Source organism: Scomber japonicus, chromosome 23 (assembly GCF_027409825.1).
Source record: "Scomber japonicus isolate fScoJap1 chromosome 23, fScoJap1.pri, whole genome shotgun sequence".
NCBI classification, from domain to species: Eukaryota; Metazoa; Chordata; class Actinopteri; order Scombriformes; family Scombridae; genus Scomber; species Scomber japonicus.
In genome coordinates, this window is record NC_070600.1 from 17,600,661 (window position 1) to 17,624,464 (window position 23,804).

Below are 23,804 nucleotides of genomic sequence, written 5' to 3' on the forward strand. Positions count from 1 at the left end.
TTTTTAGTAGGTTTGTGGATTTTTTTTCTTTCTTTTTCTATGTAAATGAAAACAAGACAGACTAATATGTTGATATTTTCACCACACTGCATGCACTGACTGAGTGTTGTGTTGATGTGTATGTTGTAATAACAGACAGACATAACACCATCAGGTTACAAGCAGGTGAGGGCGAGGCCTGACAGTCTATCATTCTGAGGGACTGTAGCTGTCCTGTGTGCTCATTTAGCATTTTTAACACTAGCCCTTTTACATTATTTACAAGCATAATGTCAAATAATGGTATTCTGGAAATTATAGGGTTTACTAATTACGTTGAATAATTTAAGTGATATGTGTGCACACATACCAGTCATAGGTCAAACTTTTGCTATATTTGGCTGATTGATAAAGCCACAGGTGGTACTAAACCATGGACGTATTATGAGAGCTGGATAGAGATAAGACAGATGAGATAAGATATATATTTATTGATCCGTCTTATCTAGGAGATATTAAAAATGAGCGTGTGGGTGAAACTGATACAATACAATAAAATAAAATAAGATATACAGTAAACACACTCTGTGTAAATACATCTGCAATATATAAATGTGCAATTTACAGAAGTTACTGACATTGTATCCACCTGTGCAATGTTCCTGGAATTGTAAGGACAGCATTTGTCTTTTTTAGAGGGAGTGGGAGGTGCTTGGAGGTGCTCGGAGGTGATGGGAGGTGACGAGAGGTGATGATAGGTGATGGGAGGTGATGGGAGGTGACGAGAGGTGATGATAGGTGATGGGAGGTGATGAGGTGATGGGAGGTGTGGTGTTGTACAGGCTGATGGCAAATATATTACAACTACAACTATATTACAAATATATTCAACTGTCAGGGTAAGTGTACCCATTAAGCACATTAAGCAAGTTCAGGCAGATGATTTTTTTAAAAGTAATATTTATCCCTCATTTTAAAATGTATTCATTAGTTCATGTAGATTTTGGAATATGAAATAAAGATATTTTATGAAAAAAGTCTGGATTATAATGTTTATATAATATATATAATTTAATATAAGCCCACGTCATGATTTATATACAAAATATAAAAAAGTATTGCAATTTATTTATTTAGTAACATGTTAAAAATGAAGAGAAATAGGAAAAAACATCCTCTTGAGCAAAATCTAAAAGGTCTGACTTCAGATGTAACCCCCTTTTTAATCATCTAGATTTTAATAACTAACTGTAATTTAATTACACTTATTTTCCTTCTGATTAACTGTACAGTTACAACTAAATCAGCTCAGCTATTTTTCTCTCTTTTCTTTCTCTTGGGCCAATACTTCCCCAGTTGTCTCTCTTCGGTATTGCAGCAAAAAAAAATCCCCGGAATTCCCGTCACTAAAAATGAAGCTTTTATTCTGAAGGCGTAAACCCGGATGTATGTTTTTTGTCGCGGAAACTCATGCATGTCTCTCTCGCTCTCTCTCTCTCTCTCTCGCTGTCTCTCTCTCTCCTCAGTCTTACAATACTAACAGTCGCCGCAACGAATGGAGGCGAACGGGTGGGAGAGGCATCACCAAGGAATTGTTTCTCTATCTAAATAGCTTTCTCTCGGATACAACGAGGAATTTAACCCGAAAACGACACACTTTTTTTTCTTTTTTTGAAAAAGTCGGATCGTTTCCTCCTAATTTTCGATTGCCTGTCATTTAAAAAAAGGGCGTGTGTGCGGAGTGAAGGCAGTTTTTTTAACCATTTAATGCAGGTATATATATGGTGTTTTAGGTATATATTTTTTTAAACCAGTACCTGGGTCTTGAAGGACACAGAGTCGAGGATGGGATGCACACTGAGTACAGAGGACAAGGCGGCGGTGGAGCGCAGTAAAATGATCGACAGGAATCTGCGGGACGACGGGGAGAAAGCAGCCAGGGAGGTCAAGCTGCTGCTGCTCGGTAAGATGGGAGGGTGGGGTGTGTATGTGTATGTGTGGGTGGGGGTCGGCCCATAATAAAACCTACACTGGTGTTGGTGGTCACTCAGTTTCTTTTTTGTTTAGTAGTCAACTGTGAAAGAGTGTCCTTTTCCTTTTCCTTTTCCTTTTGCTGGCTTCAGTGAATTGTCATCTGTCAACTCTGCTGGTCAGTGAATGCAACATAACAGAAGCTCAAATATAATGGGTCTGTTTCCTGGTTTAAATGTCAGTAATATATACCCCCCCCCTCCCCTCCCCTCCCCTCCCCACAAGTTGTCTTTAACTATGTTTGACTTCAATGTTGTTAATGTTAGTCACATTTACATACAAGTTTGTTTTTTTGTCTCTTTCCATTCCCCCTCTGCTGCTGACATTAGATAGATTCATTCAGCCACCTCTGTAGACCATTTGTATTGACTAAATCCTTTCAACAATGGCACACTTCCCCTCGTCTAGTCCAATGCAATGCAGTGAAAATAGGCCTATGTCTCATTAGGGGGCCCAGGCCTAACTGAATGTGACTGAAAACTTTGTTGAAGCCAGTCATTTTAGGATGCTTAAAGGTTCATTACCATTTTTTTTAGCTTCCTGAATGGGTTTAAAGCTCTCCTGTATTTTGTAATTATATGACTTGTTGTCTTGTTCTCATCTCAAGTTCACGAACAGCACAGGTACAGTACAGAGGTGTTGTATTTTAAAGGGGCGACAGAATATAAACAGGAGATTACAATAATAGTACGTTAAGAATTCAATCTGAGTTAGTTTCCAGGTGGAAGCCGCAGAAACATGAGCAGAAAATAGCAGGCATTTAAACCAAATTGCCATTATTCACCGTAAATAACTAAGCAGCTTGTATTACATTACTTGCTGATGTTGGAATACTTGCCTCATGACCCTTTCATTACTCTCAATAATTGCTAATTTTGACTGACCTTTGAATACCAAACCATATCCTTCTGGTATTTAACTACAGCCTAAAAGAATCCACCAAGTGTAGGCTATTATTTCTGGTAAATTGATATATCCCTTTAAAAATCTATCACAGGGATGGATCACTCTGGCACAGCACACCCACTAATGTCTTTTCTACTTCATTATTGCATTATTTCTCGCTTTCAATACATGTGTTTAGTCATGTGCTAGCGTCCTTATTTGCGCAATAATGATGAATTGCTTACATTTGAAATCCACCCATGTGAAAATTGATGTCATTACTTACATGTGGAGAAGCTCTGTTATCTTTGTAAATAGAGACCGCAGGTGAAAAGTTTTCCATCAACCCCTGAGGTGGCTAGCTTTGGGAAATGTTGACATGCACACACATGGTATGTGGGTTACCAGGACACAAAGTCTGAATCCAATACCAATAGCAAGCAAACATCTGACCAATGGATAGCACATCCCCAAACAGCTTCTGTGTACCAATAAACAAAGTGACATAAATATGATTTCTTCAGTGTTCTTTTTATTCTTTGACAGCACAGTTTCTACCTGGCTGTTCATCGGATTACAAAGTACCATAACAGGACACGTTCTTTACACACATTTCTTGGTGTGATATAAGTGTGATATTAGCATTGTTATGCTCCAGGAGGTATTGCACATATTTCCTCGTTAAAGGTCGACCACATTCCTCAGGTGCTCAGAGGCCAGATGCAGCTTGCCGATTGAAAGCGAGCAAGTTAGGTCAAGTCTCTGCTATGCTATGCTGCTGTAGGCTGAAATTTCTCTGACACTAACTCTACGTCACCTATCAGTTTTAGGTAGAATCACCTCGCCCCAACTTTTAAAGCAGTGGGTCGCTGTCGTGATAGTTGCGTGCCAGGTCGTGTGGTTCACACGTGTGGCTGCTCTGGCACCGTTCCCTGCCTTTCTGTGTTTGATCCACTCAGCGTGGTAGCCAGGTAACACACTCAGCCTCTTCAGGTTACTGCCTGAAGTGACACACAAACAGGCGTGGGGGGAGAAAGGAAAAGAGGGGCCGGTAAGATGAGAACACCACTAATGACTGTAGCATTAAAAATGAAAAAGCTGTGCTGCAGTTGAAGGAGGGCGCCTGAGTTAGGAGTTTGAGTTGAGTCACTGAGAAGACACTGTTTTTAAGTTTTTGGTTTGCATTTCTGAGATATACTTTTCTCTAAATGCACCCTGTCAACAAAGCATGTGGTATGATAGTAAAAGGCTGACAGGGCTGTAGAAATGTGTTGCATGCTACTAGAAGATAACAGTCTATTTCCCTCATGTAGGTGACCCACACTGAACAATACTATGTGTAGATATCTATGCATACACCAAACCTGTAGCAGGGTCATGTGGTGACCACCTGGTAGCTCTGAGTCACTGGCACTGATGTAAAAAAAAAAAAAAAATTCAGTTTGCATTAGTTTGAGAAATCATTTGAATCACTGTGAAGTCCACACCAGCCAGCTGGTACACTCAGGTGCCTGTAGCAGAGAGAGGGAAACGTGATCTCATTCCTGAAAAACTGAACATATTTCACACTTAGCTCTTTGCCTGTATTTGGCTCTCATTTTATTTCCATCATCTCCAAGACCCAATTATCCTACTATTCATATCTACACGCTAAAATAAGATTACAATCTCCTCAGCCTAATTACTCCTTCTATAGCTGTCATGCAACTGTGGGAAGATTTTATTAATAAATCATTGGCCTTTGTCTTCTCATTCACGTTTTCCATATTTCTAGCATTGTCAAAGATGTAGCGGAGCGTGACTGAGTTATTCATTTTAGAGATGGCAGGGCCCCTCATGATAAATACAGACAGTCAATGTAGTTAAATAGTTTGCAATACCTTCACTGGAAGCATCAATAGACCCCCAGAGTATCCAGAATTGAGAGTGCCACTGCTACAGTTTCACACAATCTTTAGTATCAATGAGCTTTTTATAATATCATCAAGTGCATCAAATCCAAGAATTTTCCTTCTCTTCATTCTTTAAAGAACATCTACATGAAAGGTACTTTTAGAAGAGTAACACAGCTCCTTTTAAAGCTTTTAATGCCGCAGCTTCTCAAGACCAAGAAAAGTCTCGTCTGTTGTTTCTTCAACTGCTGGAAAAGTGGCAGAGGTTAGCCACCAAGCTAGCAACTATAGGTTAGCCTAATCTGACTAGGTTCACTTAAGGTGGACCATCTATTATCATGTTTTGGTCAGTCTCAGTCACTCCTAAACAAAAAGTAGAAATGTCTAGCTGCTGAGTCTCTCTTGAGTTTGGCTCAGTCCCCGCATCCCCCCCGCCCCCCCACTCCTCTGTCAGCTTATGGGAAACACTGGAGTAGTTCAATTCAGCGCCATTGTGTGTGGGAAACAATCTTTTAGCTATCGATCTGCTTGTCGTCAGATCGATCCATGTGATTTAGCGTGGTAATTTCCTCTTGTGGGTAGCACCGCTTGGAGCCTCCTGGAATCCTTCATGAGTGACTCATACTTAAATCCCCCCCCCCCCCAGAGGGAGAAGAAAAGCAAAAAAAAAAAAAAAAAAAAGGAAAGAGGAATTGGACAGTGAGGGAGAGGAAGAATACGTCATCAAGTCAAAAAAAAAAAAAAAAAAAACTGCAGGAGACTAAGAGAATGTAAAAGAGGAAGAGAGATGTACTCAACAGAATAATAGTGGCAAAGTGAGAGAGTGAAGCGTGGATGTTGGGGTTGGGCTCGTGCTGCTAATGTAGCGTCACTAATGTGGTTAGCACATTCTGCCAAACTTCATAAGCCCTCCTCAAGTCCTTGAACTACCCACCTCAAAGTGAAAGCGTTAAGCCGGCTGCCCAACCTGCCCCCAAACCTCTTGAACCACACAAATCTATCCTCACAGACATCGTGAAGTGCATTTTAAAGTGCTCAGTGATCAGTTGGCATGCTGGCACTCATATATCTAACTCTCCAAGAGAATTAGCAGCAACATTTGGTTAATCTATAAAATGGAGAAGGTCCAGGCATGGTAGCCATTTTAATCACATTTCTTTCCATGCTTGCAATTGTTATAGCAACATTCCCCCCGTCTGCTATGCTTTCTTTAAAAAATCGGTATGGGGAAGCTACAAAAGGAAAGATGTGTTCATAGTTGGTTGATTGGCCTCTGCTCTCTGTGGAAGAAGAGAAGAAGAAGAAAAGGGGAGGAAAAAAACCTCTCCATTTTCACTGGAAGGGTTAGCATGGATTTTCCTAAAATAGTTTCAACCGCTAGAAACAGAAAACAGCTGCTCCAGTGGTTTTGAGTCCGTAGCTGTTTTAGGGTAGGCGTATCAAAGCTGTGGGTGTGTAATATGACTCTGCATGAAGAGCTATAGGTCAGGCCTTTGGTTCTGCGAAACCCTTAACAGTATAAGTGTGTGTGTGTGTCTGTCCGTGTGTGTGTGTCCGAGTGTGATTGTGGAGAGAGATAGTCAAAATAATGATGAGGTGTTCTCTGTCCTACAGGCCTTGAAGCTAACAAGAGCCACACCCAAATGATATCATTGGTATTGGGAGGCCGGAGTCAAGTTTCATACATACACACATAACTCACTTTCTCATTGACTCTTAACAAACATGTACACGAACACGTCGACACCGAATTTGAGGGATTTGTCAATTTGAACCGTTGGAATGAATAGATAAAGTAAGCAGGCTCATTACAAGAGCGGTCATGCACGCTAGTTTTGTTTCTATAAACAGTACTCGCTTCTTCATTCTTTGCAAATACGGTAAAATCCCACTATGATTCATCAAACATCCCTGTTTGTTTTGGCTGGTACAAACTGTGGTTTTTTTTATGGTACACTTTAAGTAGTTGTCAGTTGATTCAGCGTGATTTAAGTTACAGTTCCCACAAAATCACAAGAAGCTTTGTCATCATGAATTTGAGAGAATTTCGTCTCAGTTTCATAGAAAACTGAGATGAGGTATTAGTTTATGTTGTCTTTTTATGTGGTGAAATTGTAAAAAAGGGAAAAAAAGCAGTTTATTAATTGATAAAAGTATCAAATTCAGATCCATTGAATCCTTTCTCATAAATCATCAACTCTCATTAGCTTTACACTTGCAGGTAACCAAAGGAAACAATAACTCTCAACAACTCAAAGATGTCTAATTATGCAGAGACACTACAGCCTGCAGTGGCGGTCTAATTAATGTTCACAACCTGTACCTACAACCTGAACATGAGACGAGTTGCATAATATAGGAAATGTATCCGACATATTCAATTAACAGCTACACCATAGGTCACTGTGCTTCAACAGCTGCTTTGTGTAAATATTGAAGGTCCTGATTCAGAACTGATTAAAATGCTGATATGATATGAATTAAAGTTTAACTGGGACACTCTGTGAAACTACAAAACACACACAGTAGATTGGCTCTCATACAGCAGTGTTACAGAGTGACAGGCAGCAGGCAGGAGATTAACCAGAGCCAAACAGCCAAAACTTTCAATTTGAGACGTTATAGGATTAACATTAATCGGCAACAGCTGATATAATCTGCTGCTGGTGATGTCTGTCATTTACATCAGCAAAAAAATGAATGAAAACGTCTGATAGATATTTGATGAAGAAACAGCAAATTCTCACATTTTAGAAGCTGACAGAAGGTTCAGAATATGTTTGCTAATAAATAACAGAAAAACACATTGTCAATTTATGTTCTTGAACATCAATGGATCAGACTAGTCAGCTCTTGATGTGAGGTCTGTATTTTCTGCTTAGCGCACCCTTTTTAAATGTTTGTTTTCTTTTTTTTAGGAAACACAGCTGTGGAAAACACCCAGAAACCACTGTGAAGTCACATTACGTAGCAGTTAGCTAAAAGTTGCCTTTATGAGGAAGCTTTAGTGTTAAAATAGCATCCCACATTGACAGACATTGTGAAAAAGGCTTTTGCACAGGCCAATGGGTGCAACTTGCCAATGAAAACTTAACTTTAGGTATACTTACATCTATTTGAATTCTGATTAACTTGCAGCACATTGTCCCTTTTTATATAAAAAATAAATCAAATGAACTGTGCCAGTGTCTGCCTACAGGTCCCACAGCGTGTGAGTGTTTGGCCTTAGAGCACAGGGAGCTGCCATTGTACCTTCACCTCCCTCCGGGGTGCTCCGGTACCCGAGTGGTGACACGTAATTAAAATAATGTGTCCTCAGGTGAATCTCATCCTGTTATACTGAAGGTGAAGTACCAGGGGTATACTATCAGCATGCAGTTGTTTCCAAAGTTTATAGGAATTCAGGCAGATGCTGTCTACACTGCATTAGGATGCATATATACAGTATTTATTTATATTGTGTCCCATTTATTATTAATAACACACAGGCAGAACAGTATGAAGCAGACTCAACAACAAGTGGCATGTGTCAAAAATGCATCGAATCATATTTTATGGTTTTGCAACCGAGGAAAGTGGAACTAGATAGGGCGGATGATTTATTTTGCAAGAGCGAACCATCTTGCCTCTGCTGACCGTATCACGAGGTAGCAGATAGCGGTAGAGTTCATGATATTATTTCACTTCCCCTTTTTCTGTTTCTAAAGCTAAGAGAAAAGCTGGGGGCGTTGACATGGGGAATAGCCGCTCTCAAATGGTTTGTAAAATCTCCCCTAGTGGCAGAGGAGCGTTATGTCAGGAGCAACTGGCCAACTACCTCACTATAACCACATCTGCACTGCTGTAATATGAGGACATTGAGTGGACATTAGTAGATCTCATGTAGCTCGTGGTAGTACCCATTAGAGTTCATGAGTCTTAATGAATGTGGTTCATGAGGACATAACAGATGGCTTTCATTGGTAAAGGAAATATGTTTGATAAAAGCAGATCTTCCAAGTAAGTAGTGTTTATCAGAGCACCAAGTGTAGTCGAGGAAGACGAGCAGCAGATGCATAATACATCATGTTTTTTGGTCAAAGCCAGCATGTCACAAATATACACTCACAACCACAAAGCCTCCTCAGGTGACTAGCTTCACTGGAGATGTCCTGGATATAAAGCAGTTGCCATGGCGCTGTGACGTATGAGATATCTGCAAAGCAAAAAGCCGTGCTGACAGTCTGATTCCTTTTATGCCCCCCCCCCCACCCCTCCCGTTCTTTTCATCGTAGTATTCTTTCATCGGTCAACTACACCGCCGTCAATCTAATTAGTCTCCAGCAACAAGTGTCTTTCCCATCCTGAAGTGTAACAGCATGTTGTTTTGGCATTTCACAGCCCTGTCAATAATAATCTGTTTTATACTTAGTCCAGCGCCACTTTAAGATCATGAGCCTTCACACGGATATGAAGTCTTTACTGATGAAGTTCTGAACACACAGTTGGTTAATACAGTATCAGGTTTCTTCACACTAAGCTAAACCAAAGCTTGACCACAGAACAGTCATCTGACTGAGCTTAACAACACCAATTTATCAGTATGCTAAGCTGGAACTACCTGGAGCTTGACTTGACTTGTCTTGAAGTCTCCTATTTACTTTAACAAGTCATGCACAGACTTGAAGTTACACGCACACACACACACACACACACACACACGGTTCTGATTCTGGTTGAAGTAGTTATGATCAGGTTTCTCTTCATGGTTCCTGGTCATGGGATTTTGTTGAACAATTAGATTCAAAATAGTTACTTAATATTTGCTTAAAGGCAACATCAACCTTGTGAAATAATGAACACTCTCTAATAAACTTATTTTTCTGTCTTTTCCAGGTGCTGGTGAATCAGGGAAAAGTACAATTGTCAAGCAGATGAAGTGAGTTTATTTTTCTACTATTACATCTAATCATTTTACACACTGTACAATAAAAACAAACTTTTTTTTTCCTTCATCTTCTTCTTCTTCCAGTACATAAACAATGACTTCCTCCTCATTAGATATGCATAACGGCACTGCACTAGATATTTATTTCAAAGAGTATTCATTTTCCACAACAAACAGTGTCGAACACCAATCATGCTTTTATCCATGGTCTCTCTGGGTAATATTACGCTCTGTGAATCGCAGCACACACACAGGTACCATGCATAATGGATCATGAAGACAACCCAACAGCATCCATTGCAATAGACAGCCCATACATCATCCACATGCTGTGTCTGTGTGTGCTGCATATGAATTACATTTTTCATAACAGCCTTTATGAATACACTCATGTATCAGTAGACAGACACATGTCACAGTTATGGCAGTTTTACATTTTAAAGCAGTTGTTGTGATATGTCATTGCTTTTTCTATTATGAATTTGTGAAGGATGTGCAGGTCATGAATCTGCTGCTACAACAGTGTGCTGAGAGAAGTGTGATTTACTTTATAGTATAGTAGTTCTTCATAATACAGCTGACAGATTCAAATGTTGTTAGCTGGTGACTATTACTGTATAGACGTTCTGCCTTTTCTAATAATGAAAGGATAAATCTAGTGATATTCTTTTATTGTTCTTTCTGCTAAAAAGGCCAAATTAACAATGGAACAATCATGCTGATGAGTAGGGGTGGGTGTAAAAATTGATTCTTAGATGCACCACAATGCAGTCAAGTAAAAAAAAAAAAAAGACTCGGTGGTGTCTACGGCTCGCACAAGCTCGGGGTCATCTTCACAAAATGCAGCGGTTGCAAGAGTAAATCATTATCTTTGAAAGACGAACGTATATTAAATCCTTTCTACGCCGTCACTCAGAGACTCAAGTTAGCGCAGCAGAGCAGCGAACTCCAGCAGTAACAAACAGACACACAGCAGCATGAAACAATGTAGCTTAAAGCACCTCTGAGGTGAAGGAAATAACATCTAAGAAACCCTGCGTCCGCTCAGTATGATGGACAGCGGTGTCTTTCCCAGCAGCTAACGGTGCAGCAAAGAGGCTGCTCTCCACTGCTAGAGATGTGACATTAATAACACAGCAGAGCACCCCTCCTCCGTCCTCCCCATCACTTTGTTTTTTAAAATAAAAAAAGGCAGTGGACTATTTCTTTTATCTGCTAGTCATATCATATTGTTTTTCAGTGGACTAAGAACTGAGGAAACAAATCATGTATATAAATCAAAAATATTGTTGTCTGAAGATGCATCAATAATCCTTATAGCTCTGAAGAGTCCCAGCCCTACTAACAAGCAGAACTAAAACAATTAACTGATGAGTTGACTGTGCAAGTATTTTCAAATATCCGTTTGTCTTTTTCTTCCTCATCATACTGCTGTTCCAGCTTCTCAGTTGGGAGGATTTGCTGAATTTGTTCTGCTTAACTGATAAGAAATTGAATTACTTTGGTTTTTAAACTGTTAAGGCTCAAGTATTCTTCATTAGAGCTGTCTGTCAAATGGTTGAACAGCATTTGAAACCTTTGTCCTCATACCTACCCCCAATTTTCACTGTCATACAATTTCTATAACTTTCCGAAGTCAACCTAATAACAAGCATTACATGTGTAGCTGGGACCTGATACAGCTTATATAGAACTCTAGTGTAGCCCAAAACCAATTAAGACACACCAAACAGCCCCCCTGTCACACTGGTAACCCGTATCTTCATTACACAGAACATAGCCTCTGTTGTTGACTCACTGTCCAAGTGCAGTAAATTCCCAGTTTACTCCCATTTGAGTAACATTTTGTACAGCGCCGAGTAGTTTCATGAAATTATTTAATCTTTTTTATGCCCCCGCACCGGTGACAGCCCTGGCCGATATCTCAGGAACGCCTCAATGGAATTTCATTACATCTGGCACAAACATCCACTTTGACTCAAGGATGAACTGATTAGAATTCGGCGGGCGAAGGGCAAAACATGTTTTTGTCCATAACTCAAGAGTTCAAACGCTAATTATGAAAAAAGCTTCACACAAATGTCTTAAAGGATAAAATGATGACATATTGATTTGGACCCTAAAGTACTTGAATCTAGCTACTTCACGTCCTCTCTCTGGATGACAGCAAGGACAGGGATGCCTCTCTACCGTTCCTCTGGTAGTCCATCACAAGCTCTCATTGGTTTGCTGATACTGAGCTTGAGAAGCTCTCTATCAGTGCTGTGTTCTCCAGTCCTCTGTGACAGCATGTTACTTTATTAAATTCCTTCCAATACCTCACTACAGATACTATATGAGTCTGCTCAGGCATTTATATAAACTGTAATTCAATCTGTTTGGTGTAGGAATACAACCACGAGGCAGTGTCCCTAGTTTTAAATGAAAGCATACATTTCTGACCCACTTTTAAAAATGTACATCTCTAGTAGGGTTAGGGATTGAAAGTAGTTCAGTAGAGACAATTTTGTACATTATTGGTTTTGGTCTTTTGATTAGATTTTAGAAAATATTTTGGAGCACCAATGAGAAGAAAACAATTTATTCATCAAATCTCTTTAGTAAAGGTCAAATAAATGTTGAACTCTAGCTAATTATCCAAATTTTCATACGTTCAGTGGATGCTTTTATCCAGAGTAATTTACACGGAGTGAAACTGTAGAAGAAGAAAAAAATTAATTTCCCTGGATGACTGTATTTTAAGCAATCTAATATGAGAAGCATGAGATCAGGGCCGTTGTTCCCTGACAGTATTCTTACAGTGAGGATTTAAGGTCAGAGTATTAAAAGAAGAAATTGAACAAGAGTTGAGGAGAGGAGACATTGTTCAATGGGGGGAATTTGACACGAATTACTTCTGTAAAGTATGAGTTTTCATCTAGGTCGGGAGCATTAAGGAACAGCATTGGGTTGGTCTCTGCTGTAATAGTCCAGGGAAATTGCTCCAGTGCTGACAAATTTTTCCCACCTTTTCTTTTTCAGGATCATCCACGAGGCAGGATACTCAGAAGAGGAATGTAAGCAGTACAAGGCCGTGGTCTACAGCAACACCATCCAGTCCATCATCGCCATCATCAGAGCCATGGGGCGCCTCAAGATTGACTTTGGCGATGCCGCAAGAGCTGTGAGTGAAAGAAAGATGTAATTTGGTTGGTTTAGAGTGTAAACCTGAAGTGAAAACAAGAAGGCGCCAACGTTGAATAGTTTGTAAGCATACTCTTTGCTCTGAATGTGGTCATGATTTCAGAGGTCATTTAAAGTTCTCTACAAATGAGTTAAAATGTTTTTCTTCAGTTTGGGAGCATACACATGTTGATAAAGTAGGTTGTGTAATGCCTTTGGTTGATTTATGATATTGAAGCCAACTTGACTTCTCTCCCAGGATGATGCACGGCAGCTGTTTGTGCTGGCAGGCTCAGCAGAGGAAGGATTCATGACAGCAGAGCTTGCAGGTGTCATTAAGCGACTGTGGAAGGACGGAGGTGTCCAAGCCTGCTTCAGCCGCTCCCGCGAATATCAGCTCAACGACTCGGCAGCATAGTGAGTCAGATTCACACACACACACACACACACACATATAAACAGTCGAGTTAACAGTTGCATGGCTCACCTAAACTGTGAGTCGTCCACAAAAAAGACTCAATGGTCCTACACACACACACACCGATTTGTGTCAATAACTTTAAATGACCAAGTCTTCCACATCAGCTGACCTGAAATCACTGCAAATACTCAGAGAGCTGCTGCCACTAGCTTACCAAATACAACTTGTCCTAGTCATGTTCAGGGAGCAGAAAGCTACCATGCATTTGTCCGGACTTTTAGACTGTCAATATTTGCTTTCTTCTACCAAGCCTTAAGAGCGGTAGCTGGAGAGACTAATCTCCGACCTCACGCCTCAGCACCTGAACATTTGCTACATGCTTAAAGAGTAAAAAACAAAATCACACAAATACTGAAAAAAAATTGGTGGATTTTTTTGTCCTGTGTTGCTAAACCTGTTGCATAATATTTTTTCTAACCAGTTCAAATCTTGTATATATTGTGCAAGAGCCCTTTGCTGTTGAAACAAATGATATCACCACGAGGCAGCTCCTGTATTTTGTTGGGAGTGAAGCCATTTGCCTGGTTGCAGAACGAACATCAGCAGTTACATTGTGGGCCGAGGGAGCTGCAGTTGTTGGCTATTTTCTAATTGGTTCTTCTAATCCCGCTGTCCAGGGGCTTTTCATGAATAGGAAACACCGTTGCCAGGCCTTGTGTATTTTTTTTTTTTCTTCACTTAATACCTTGGAAGACAAACAAAAGGCTTGTGTGCATGAAAGGGAGATTATTTGTGTTTGTCTGCCAGCAACTAGAGGTCACTAATCTCTTTACCTTGTAATTTATCATAACCTTGAGGTATAAACTCGGGTCATAATACATTCAGAGAGTGTGAAAAACGTAATTTATGTGTGATATCCTGTATAAGCACTAGATTTAAACAGCTTTAGCATTTGTTCAGAATTTATTTTAGGAATTGAAATCCAAAACAATGGATTTCTACATTCAGGGGTTTTTGTTCTAGACCTGTGCAAGTCAGACGGTGTTGCTTCACTACTATGAAAAATGTAACCGACAAATTAATCTGCCGTCCTTTTGGATTAGACAGCACTATTCTACAAATTGCACTTTCATTCCTCTGATGCAATCACATCTCTCTTTTTGAAATTTCCTGTTATGCTGGGCTGTCCCTTTGTCTCGAAGCTGCAAATGATTGTTATTTATATTAGCGATTGACCCTGTGGGTGACAAATTAAAGGAAAAACCCCGAATCAATGAGTGGAGAAACATAACCAATGCAGATGCTTCCACACAAATGCACTGCACGCTACAATCAAACCATTAACATCCAATAATGCTCTTTGGCATGTGTGGAAATGCTGAGCAGGCCCAGTTGATTGTGATTTTGTATGAAGATGACAAAAGGAAAAGATTTGAGTGACTTTGAAAGAGAGTTGATTGTTGCTTCACAGGCGACAGGAGCGTCAGTCTGGCTGCAGCTTCAATAGGAACAAGTGACATCTGCATTTAGATCTGTGGGAAAGACGTCACTGAACAACACCTATGGGTGATTCATAACTAATGCTTATGCAACCGTGAGAAAATTTCCAAAAATTCAAGAAACATGTAAAAAATGTGCTACTTTCATGTGAAGAATAATGTTTACAGTCACAAATGCATCTCTAAGTTATCCAGGTTAACTATTCTAGACATTTATAAATACATTTTATTCATCCACACATTATTTGTGTCCCCTTATTATTCTCCATGAGAGTACTAGAACCTGTCCCAGCAGGTATTAGGGAACAATATAGGCCAGCACTCTGGACAGATGGCAAGTCTATTACAGGGCTAACACAGAGACAGGAATTTCCAATCAGCTGCATATCCTTGAACTGTGAGGGAAACAGAGCAACCAAAGAGAATGCACCAAACACTCAGAAAACAATGCACACTCCCTGCTGAAAAGAGCATACTGTAGCTCTGATTAAAACCAGGCCCTGCTTGCTGTGAGGCAACAGTTATAACCACAGACACCATAGCATCATATCTAAATGTATCTGAAATATGTAACTATGTGGTTTTATATTTTACCTCATTATGACATGAACTAAGTTGTATTGTAACTATAAATTTCATGAAAGAAGTGCTTGAATTTCACAGAACAGGCTGTCAACAAAACATTGAAATCATGACTTGTTTTCAATGTGAAACCGGTTTATGACTGATGGGAATTTATCGGGACTTGTTTAAACACATGACCTTGCTACATCTGACACATTTTCCCCCCTTTTATTTTCTCTCTGCTGTTTTTGTTTTCCCTCCTTCCCTCCTTCGTCTCAGCTACTTGAACGATTTGGACAGGATATCCCAGGCTACTTACATCCCAACTCAGCAGGATGTCCTGAGGACCCGAGTCAAAACCACAGGCATCGTGGAGACGCACTTCACATTCAAGGACCTGCACTTCAAGTGAGAATTTCTTCACTTTAACAACTGGCTGGAGACTAAAATGCCTTCGTGGTGCTTTACATGATGGCTTAATTAGCTTTCCTTCCTGTCCCTGACTCATTCTCCTTCATAGAAATTCCCTTTGTGCATGTACAGCTGTAAATTGTGACACAATCTGCGAAGGTGTTGTGCGCATCAGCGATGACTAAGTCGTGGCACAGGGTTAGCAAACACAGACAGGAAGTGGGGGTAGTAGGCCTGATTATGTCATGGTAACAGAAGTTTTAAGAGAAAAATGTTCTAGAGATTACACAAACACACACAGCTGTTTATTCAGTCCATTAAGTTATCCATTCAGTTATCACATTAAAGTAGTTCTTTTTCTGTAACATTAAAATCACACAGCAGAGACAAACAGCTACAGTATGTCATAATAACGTTTTAATGACTAATCACAGAACTGGATGTAAATAGAATGAAAGGGCACTGAGCTGCTTAGCCAGGGTTAACATGTTTTGACATGTTAATGTATTGAAAAGGCTTTTGAGCACTAGTTATATGTTGGGTATTTTCATCAACAGTCTGCCTTTTAAAGTCAAAGTTTCTCCAGACTTTGGCTATTTTCCTTTTTAAATGGACCAATAAGAGCTAAAAGGGCGGGTGGGGGATGGGGGTTGTTTCTTTTGATATGCCTCAGCTGCATGCATTTTTTTGTAATTGTTTCATCCAGTGTACCTTCAGTTTTAAAATAGTTGGATTTCCTAGTTTAGTAGTAGTTCCTCAACATGTGAAGTGTAAATAAGACATAATTCATGTCTGACTGTCTCAGAGTTTTTGCTACTTTGGTCTCTGTTTATTGCCTCACATTGGACATTTGAAAGCAGCAATAAAGTCAGCCACCTTCCTTCCTGCCTTCTAGCTGAAAAATAGGATACAGCACAACGGCTCCAGCTTCTCAATCTATTTTTCCATCTTTTATTTATGTAACAACAGACAAATAATTTCTTTCTAGTCCCCTCTATCACTTACTGTCATCATTTGACACAGCAGCGCTTCTTCCTGACATTTGTTTTTGCCTTTGGGTTTCATAAACACTGCTTGTATTGTATGTAAGCACGCTGAAGAACATGTTTGCTGTGTTCCTCCAGAATGTTTGATGTCGGCGGTCAGCGGTCTGAGAGAAAGAAGTGGATCCATTGCTTTGAGGGCGTGACCGCCATCATCTTCTGCGTGGCCCTCAGCGACTATGACCTGGTGCTGGCCGAGGATGAGGAGATGGTGAGTGCTTCATCCGCTGACTTCCGGAGAGAGATAATAGCCACCCGCTCTGTGTTTTCATACACAGCAGCAGGACCTTTTGTGTAGTGAAATCGTGATGGGTCAGAGAAGTAGAAATAAAAGACGTGTTCTGTTCAAGATGTGTCCGTGTTTATGGATCAGTGAGCAAAGCACAACGACCGCCGTCACCTTCCCCTTTTTTCTTTTTTCCCCTCAGAACCGAATGCATGAGAGTATGAAGCTGTTCGACAGCATCTGCAACAACAAGTGGTTCACAGACACCTCCATCATCCTCTTCCTCAACAAGAAGGACCTGTTTGAGGAGAAGATCAAGAAGAGTCCTCTAACCATCTGCTACCCAGAGTACGCAGGTAAGACTGGCAGCATTTTATAGAAAAGGTGCAGGTGTTTTTAATTTTAATTTATTGCACGTAAAAGAAAAAAATACATAATACACGCAGACCATTGAGATTAGGAAAAGAGAACAATAACTAATAAAAGAGAAATGTGCAAGAGGACCTAGTGAAACCTTGAAGGGCTTCTCAGGTGGCCCTCCTATGATGAGACATACAACATAAAAAACTTACAATGAAACTTATCAGCAATTCCCTCCACCATGTTTTTAGTAAACAAGGCATAAAAATCTATGCTGGCAACAACATTTTCCAAGCACACACTTTTAAACACGTTTCTTTTATGTTGTGTCTTCTTCACTTCCTCCTTCCTCGTTTCCTTTTCCAGGTTCCAACACGTATGAGGAAGCGGCCGCCTACATCCAGTGTCAGTTTGAGGATCTGAATAAGAGGAAGGACACCAAGGAGATTTACACCCACTTCACCTGCGCCACAGACACCAAGAATGTGCAGTTCGTCTTCGACGCTGTCACCGATGTCATCATCAAGAACAACCTGAAAGACTGTGGTCTCTTCTGAGGAGACAATGGCGACAAAGACGACAAACCTTTTTTTCTCGGTAAGGAACTCTTCATCGCCCCCTCCCTTAATCTTTTCATTGACTGATTAATACCAGCGCTCAGCCGAAGTCCGCATCATTCGCCTGGCTGACACGCGGTGGACATGTGCACGGGCTTTACATCGTGGACGAGGGCACATGTCAAGGTTATGACTGAATGAGTTCACCGCAGCATCAGGAACCAGTGGGAGTCGATGAGGAAGTCGTAGGAGTCTGGTTTTAAAGCTGTTCTCTTTCCAAAGGGTTTTAATTATTTGGTTTGTTTCTAGAGCCTATAAGCATGCAGAATTACGGAGGAGCACAGCTGTCGTTGACCACAAAGATGCAGCATAATCCATCATAATCAAATGAATAATTTAATCACTGAATCACTGAAATCAGTGTCTTCTTTTATCAAAGGCTTAAATACATTTTCTGCTCCATTTAGATGTTTGTGAAATTATAGAAGGCCGACCCCATCCTTCCTCGCCTCCTTCATGTTTTCTTTTTCTCTTCTTCCTTGTCTCCGTTCTCAGGCAGTGGAGCCAGCTTATTGTGCATCTTTGATGGGGAAGATGAGAAGAGTCGGGAGGATCAGTCACGGACCAGTGCTGTACTATATGCCACTTTTAACAGCTTTATTTATGTTTTTGTCTTGGAACATTTTGAACTAGCGTTACGAAATTTGTGTAGGATGTTAGTCTCATTGTAAAAGCCTCACCGCAAATTTCCACCCTTTTTTTTTAATTTTATTTTAATTTTGTTATTTTGTTATTTTGTTATTTTAATTCTTTTAGTTTTTTTACTTTCTGAGGAGGAGGAGGAGGTCACATTTTTGCTGTTCCTTCTGCCGCTGTCTCTGGAAAAGGAAACTTTGCTGTTGGTGGAAATGATGCTTCTTTTTCCCCTTCCCTACAACCAAAAGGGGGAAAAGGGGTACAACTTTGAGTCCAGTTAGTTGGTACTTGTGCCTTCGCATGCCTTTTACTGCGGTCGTAGTCCCAATGCTTGTTCTGTTGCCTGCTGAATTGTTCTAAACATAAGAGGTAAACTGTTTTCATATGTTAGTGTCCCTGCTATCTTCTATGTGCACACCACTGAGCTATCGGGAGGAGGAAGATTTCTCTCTGGTCTAAAGGTACATGGGTCTCCATGGTGACCAACATGTAGCCTCCACAGTCCCCTAACCCATCCCCCTTCATCCCCCACCTGCCATGACAATGAATGGCCTCGCTGGCCGATCACACAGTACAATACTGAGATGTATATTGTTACATTTACCCCACAAATCTGGGGTTCTGGTTTTTAAACAGTGTATAAAATATAAATTCTTTCCAACCATTCGGAAAATGGTTCGTTGATGAGCTGATAATACGCTCAAGTGTTTTAAAGTACAAAGACCAGAGTTGACACATTTTACTGTATATTTTAATGTATTTGGAGGAGAGTTCACAAAGTTTTTGGTGTTGAAAAGAAAAAAACTGAATCACGGAAGAGATGGTTGTAAAGATGAGAATGAGATCTGAAATGTTCAGACGCTGGTCTTGGATCCTATCTAGCAACAGTTTGAGAGTAGAGGCACTGGTTGAGGATCCATGAAGCCTTTCATTCAGGTGATGGAAACAAAGATGGTCAAGAGAGCTTGGTCTGTGATTGAAGATCAGTACTACTTTGCCAAGACAAACACGGTCCTGGATCTGTTCATATAAAGAAACTGCCACAACTGTCTATGTATGTGTATGTTCTCCACGGACGGAGAATCTTTGTAGACTCATCTCCCTTATTTTGCTAATAAAAACCATTTACAAACCATATGATTTTGCTTGTATCATTATATAAATGTATCTTTAATACTAAAACAAAACATTTTATTATTTTAGCCATGAATGCACAGAGCTTGATAAGTTGTATATTTCCTTTAAATGTCACACTACCATCACATGTTCTCCTAATATGTACAAACCACAAACTGTAAATTTTTGTCTGTCAAAGACCAGAGGGGACTTCTTCTTAATATGCTAAAAGATGAGTTGTCCTCCTCTGTCTTGCATTTCAAATGAAAACTCCACATATTTATCTTAGACAGACATGCTTTGATGGTTCTAGACTGTATGCCACTTCATATCTGTATGAATGGGGATTTTGCTGTCAACAGGAAGCCCAGGTACTATTATACACACTCTATGCATTTCTTATGAATCGAGGTACCTCGTTATCTCTGAACAGGAAGTCCCACAGAGGCAATTAGAGACAATGTTGTCATGTCTGCACACCACCTCCATCACATTCTTATCCCTCTGTGGACTTTTAGGCTGCTTTATGTGCCGTACCACTCAATGCAGTGGCGTGCATGGATGGAAATTGATCACACCTGAACAGATTTGACTACACTGGAACGGTTGACTTCCTTGTACTGATATAGAAACCACTGTAATCGTATTTTCCTATTTGCTAATGACTGTGATGTAACATACTCAAAAGGCTGTCTCCACACTGGTCTATGTGTATCTTTGACGTGTTTCACCTTAGCACTATTTGCATAGTAAATGTGCCATGACGTCACATGCTTATATCATCAGTGATGGCTTCCCTTTCTAACAATGCCTCTACTGAGGAAACATTGGAAGGCGGGATTTCTATTATATACCATAAAAGAGAATGGGTACAGCTTCAGTAATGTAATGTGTGGCATAAAACTATGTATAATTATGTTGAAGCTACTAAAATCCATCTTTTTATTGGTTCAAATGATTACATGTATGTGAAGCTTGCATTATTGGGAGTGTTTTAGCATCTATCAGCTCATTGTTTTATTGTTATGGCCCAGAACGTCGCTGTGTTGGTTCATTCTCACAAATGTCATCATTTCCAGATGTACCAGGCAGCTGTTTTCACCAAAAAACACTGATAAACCCAGTAAATCTACCTACCCAGCACCAAACAGCATGTGCACAAACCTTGCAAGCAGCTGGTGCAGATAATGGAGCAATTACCAGCTAAAGAGACCAATATTTCCCGCAGGAGTTGGTTGAGGCCTAACAGAGCTACAATTGGATAAGCCTCATTTTAAAAAGTTCTTCTTGTTCAAGGAAAAGCTACACTTCAAGCATTCTCTTTTCTCTCTTGATGTGAGGAATGCCCTTTTCAAGTTTGCATTTTAGACAATTTGGGCACCACAAATACTTTGCATGTGTGGGTTGTTTGCACAGGCTGATTTGCATAGATGCTGTGCAGCAGCAGCAGCATCCAGGCATCCCCTTGTCCGAGCTTCTATTGTGACGTGGCAGAAACATGGAAGCATTCTGAGTGAGAGACAAATGAGAGAAAAGAGCGTTAGGCTGGTGATGCTGAGCTACAGGAAGAGGTGTGGGGAGGGGTTACTCCCATGGGTGCTGCCAATTGGAGGAGTCGAAGTGTGGGTATGTGAGTGTGGGTGCATAGAGAGACAAGAAGACAGATTGAACAAGGGGATAATGTAGCAGTGCAAAAGCAATATGGGTTATTGAGGCTTCTCTCTGCAATAAACAGAGGGAGGGGGGATGTGTGTGTGTGTGTGTGTGTGTGTGTGTGTGTGTGTGTGTGTGTGTGTGTGCATGTGTGTGTGTGTGTGTGCATGTGTGTGTGTGAGGAACAGAAGGAGAGTGTAAATAGATGGAACAATAGAGCCATTATTTCAGTGTTGCTCTATTGCTGTGTTTACTGTCCACTCTCCCCTCAAACACTTTCTCTGGGGGCAGCAATTTGCAACAAAGATAAGACAAGGCTTATCAGCTCTGCAGACATGTCGGACAGGACACATTGTGAGACCCAAACTAGACACACTTTCAGCCTGTGTCACACATTCTTCCACACACTGTATCCTTCACAGTACAGTAGTCATCATGTGTGGACAGTCTCTGGGGTCGGCATGCCAGCAGATTATTTATGGTTGACTCTTTTATCGCATAACTCTTGTATCTTCCAAGTGATTTCTATTTTCTGCTCCTTTAGCCATGCACTCTAGAGCATCCTGCCAGTGAGAGTCAACTGTCGCTCACAACAGGTTAGCTCACGGTATATGAATGGAAAATTAACCTCAAAAATTTAATTTGGTCCATCCTAGGTGGGATAACAAGACAGCCATGTGTCAAAAGAAAGACATCCATCATTATATAATCATGTACATAATTTCAAGTGGACACGTCTATGCACAAAATTAGAAGTAAATTATACACCAAACAGCCATAGTGTTTTGATTTCTTTCGCTAAATCATTTATGAAGCTGAACAATACAGACACAAAGGATCCACTTGTTTGATCAGTATCAGCTTCTGGAAAGTCTGCCACTAGTCCAATACAATGGATGTTTTTCGGAGAGAGTTCATCAGTTCCTTGAGATAATGCATAGATGCTGCTGTCAACAATGTTATTTGGGACTATTTCTTCTCTTAAATGTAGTATACTTCCACCACTTAACACACGCCCCTGTTTTTTATGCTGTTAGCCTAAACGACATGCCCAAGTTGTGAGCAGCACAGATCCCACATAGTTTGAGACTCAGAGATGTGTCTGGTATCATTGGAAAGGAAACACTCTCAGGATTCTTGTAAAAGTGTCTGTGTGATTCTGTGACTTACTGACAAAGAGTGGCAGAGGTTACAATGATGGGGTTGTTTACTCGCCCATAGGTTTGCCTTTACAATGACATGTGTACAGACATTCAGGGACCTCTCAGCGAGATATAGACACAATGAGGCCACAGCCACAGGTCTTGGCTTCATGCAGTCCAAATTTGGAGTCAAAAGACCAAAAGATGAATTTTTCAGAGTTATTTTTCAACAGGTATGTCCATGTGTTTTCCTCAGGTCCTTTTTGGAGACTCCAAATGGACACTTGGTTACCAAAGCTGTATAACCACAATCAAACACCTATAACTTCACAACCCCTTTGCCTACAATCAAAATCTTGGTCTCTAATGAAAGCTGACACCATATTATTATTATTATTATTATTATTATTATTATTATTATTATTACATATAACCATATTTTTTTTTGTTTGGCCATATCTATCTATCTATCTATCTATCTGTTTATTTTACTATAAGTCATATGTCAAGTCGAAGAAGAACCAACCGTGTACCAAAATGCTGAGTGCGTAATGATATATGGTTCAACTCTTTTACGTACAGGGCGCACGCCGGTTACGCTTGGAGTTTGTTTATGGACAGCCAAACTGATAGCTTAGTGTCATACACCGTTGGAAACCTCTGACTATTGGCTAAAAGGTTATCAACTTCATTTCACCGAATATTTCCATAGGCTAGAACAGCAGACACCGATTGGCTTAACATCTAGTCACGTGTACTCTGAGATGAACGCGCAGGTCAGGAAATGACGTAAACGGACCGTGTATGCTTTGTTATTTGTGTTATTACGTTACGTGTTGGACTAAATACATGGACATATTGAGGAATGTATTTCGGTTTTATGGAAACAGATTTCATATTTCACAAGAATGGATACTTGGCGAGCTGTACAGAAAGTCCTGAGTCATAAGATGATCGTTGTGGATAAAGGGAAGACTTTGAAGGTATGTAGGCATTATAGCTTTTCTTACTTAGCTCAGGGGCTAGCCGAGCTAACCGCTAATACTATTACGACTGTGAGCAACCATGTGAGTCGCGAGTGGTCTTGAATGAATCAGGACAATCTAAACTTTCCAACGATGTACGGCATGAATATATATGTTTAAGGGTTGGTGTTTAAAACATTCAGAAGAACTTGTGGCTACCTCCTAACATCCGTCCCGTCCCGTTGACGGAACAGCGTGCGTTAAGAGGTTAAAAC

The 23,804-nt window shown here is 40.3% G+C and overlaps 1 protein-coding gene across 1 annotated transcript; it reads left to right on the forward strand.

Annotated features, from left to right (window-relative positions):
- The first annotated feature begins 1,527 nt into the window (after positions 1-1,527).
- On the forward strand, positions 1,528-19,788 carry gnai1 (guanine nucleotide binding protein (G protein), alpha inhibiting activity polypeptide 1). Its single transcript, XM_053344094.1, has 9 exons — positions 1,528-1,942; positions 9,663-9,705; positions 12,736-12,877; positions 13,136-13,293; positions 15,640-15,768; positions 16,896-17,025; positions 17,243-17,396; positions 17,767-17,997; positions 18,513-19,788. The coding sequence occupies exons 1-8, from the start codon at positions 1,825-1,827 to the stop codon at positions 17,955-17,957; spliced, it is 1,065 nt and encodes a 354-aa protein (XP_053200069.1). The 5' UTR covers positions 1,528-1,824; the 3' UTR covers positions 17,958-17,997; positions 18,513-19,788.
- Positions 19,789-23,804: the final 4,016 nt, after the last annotated feature.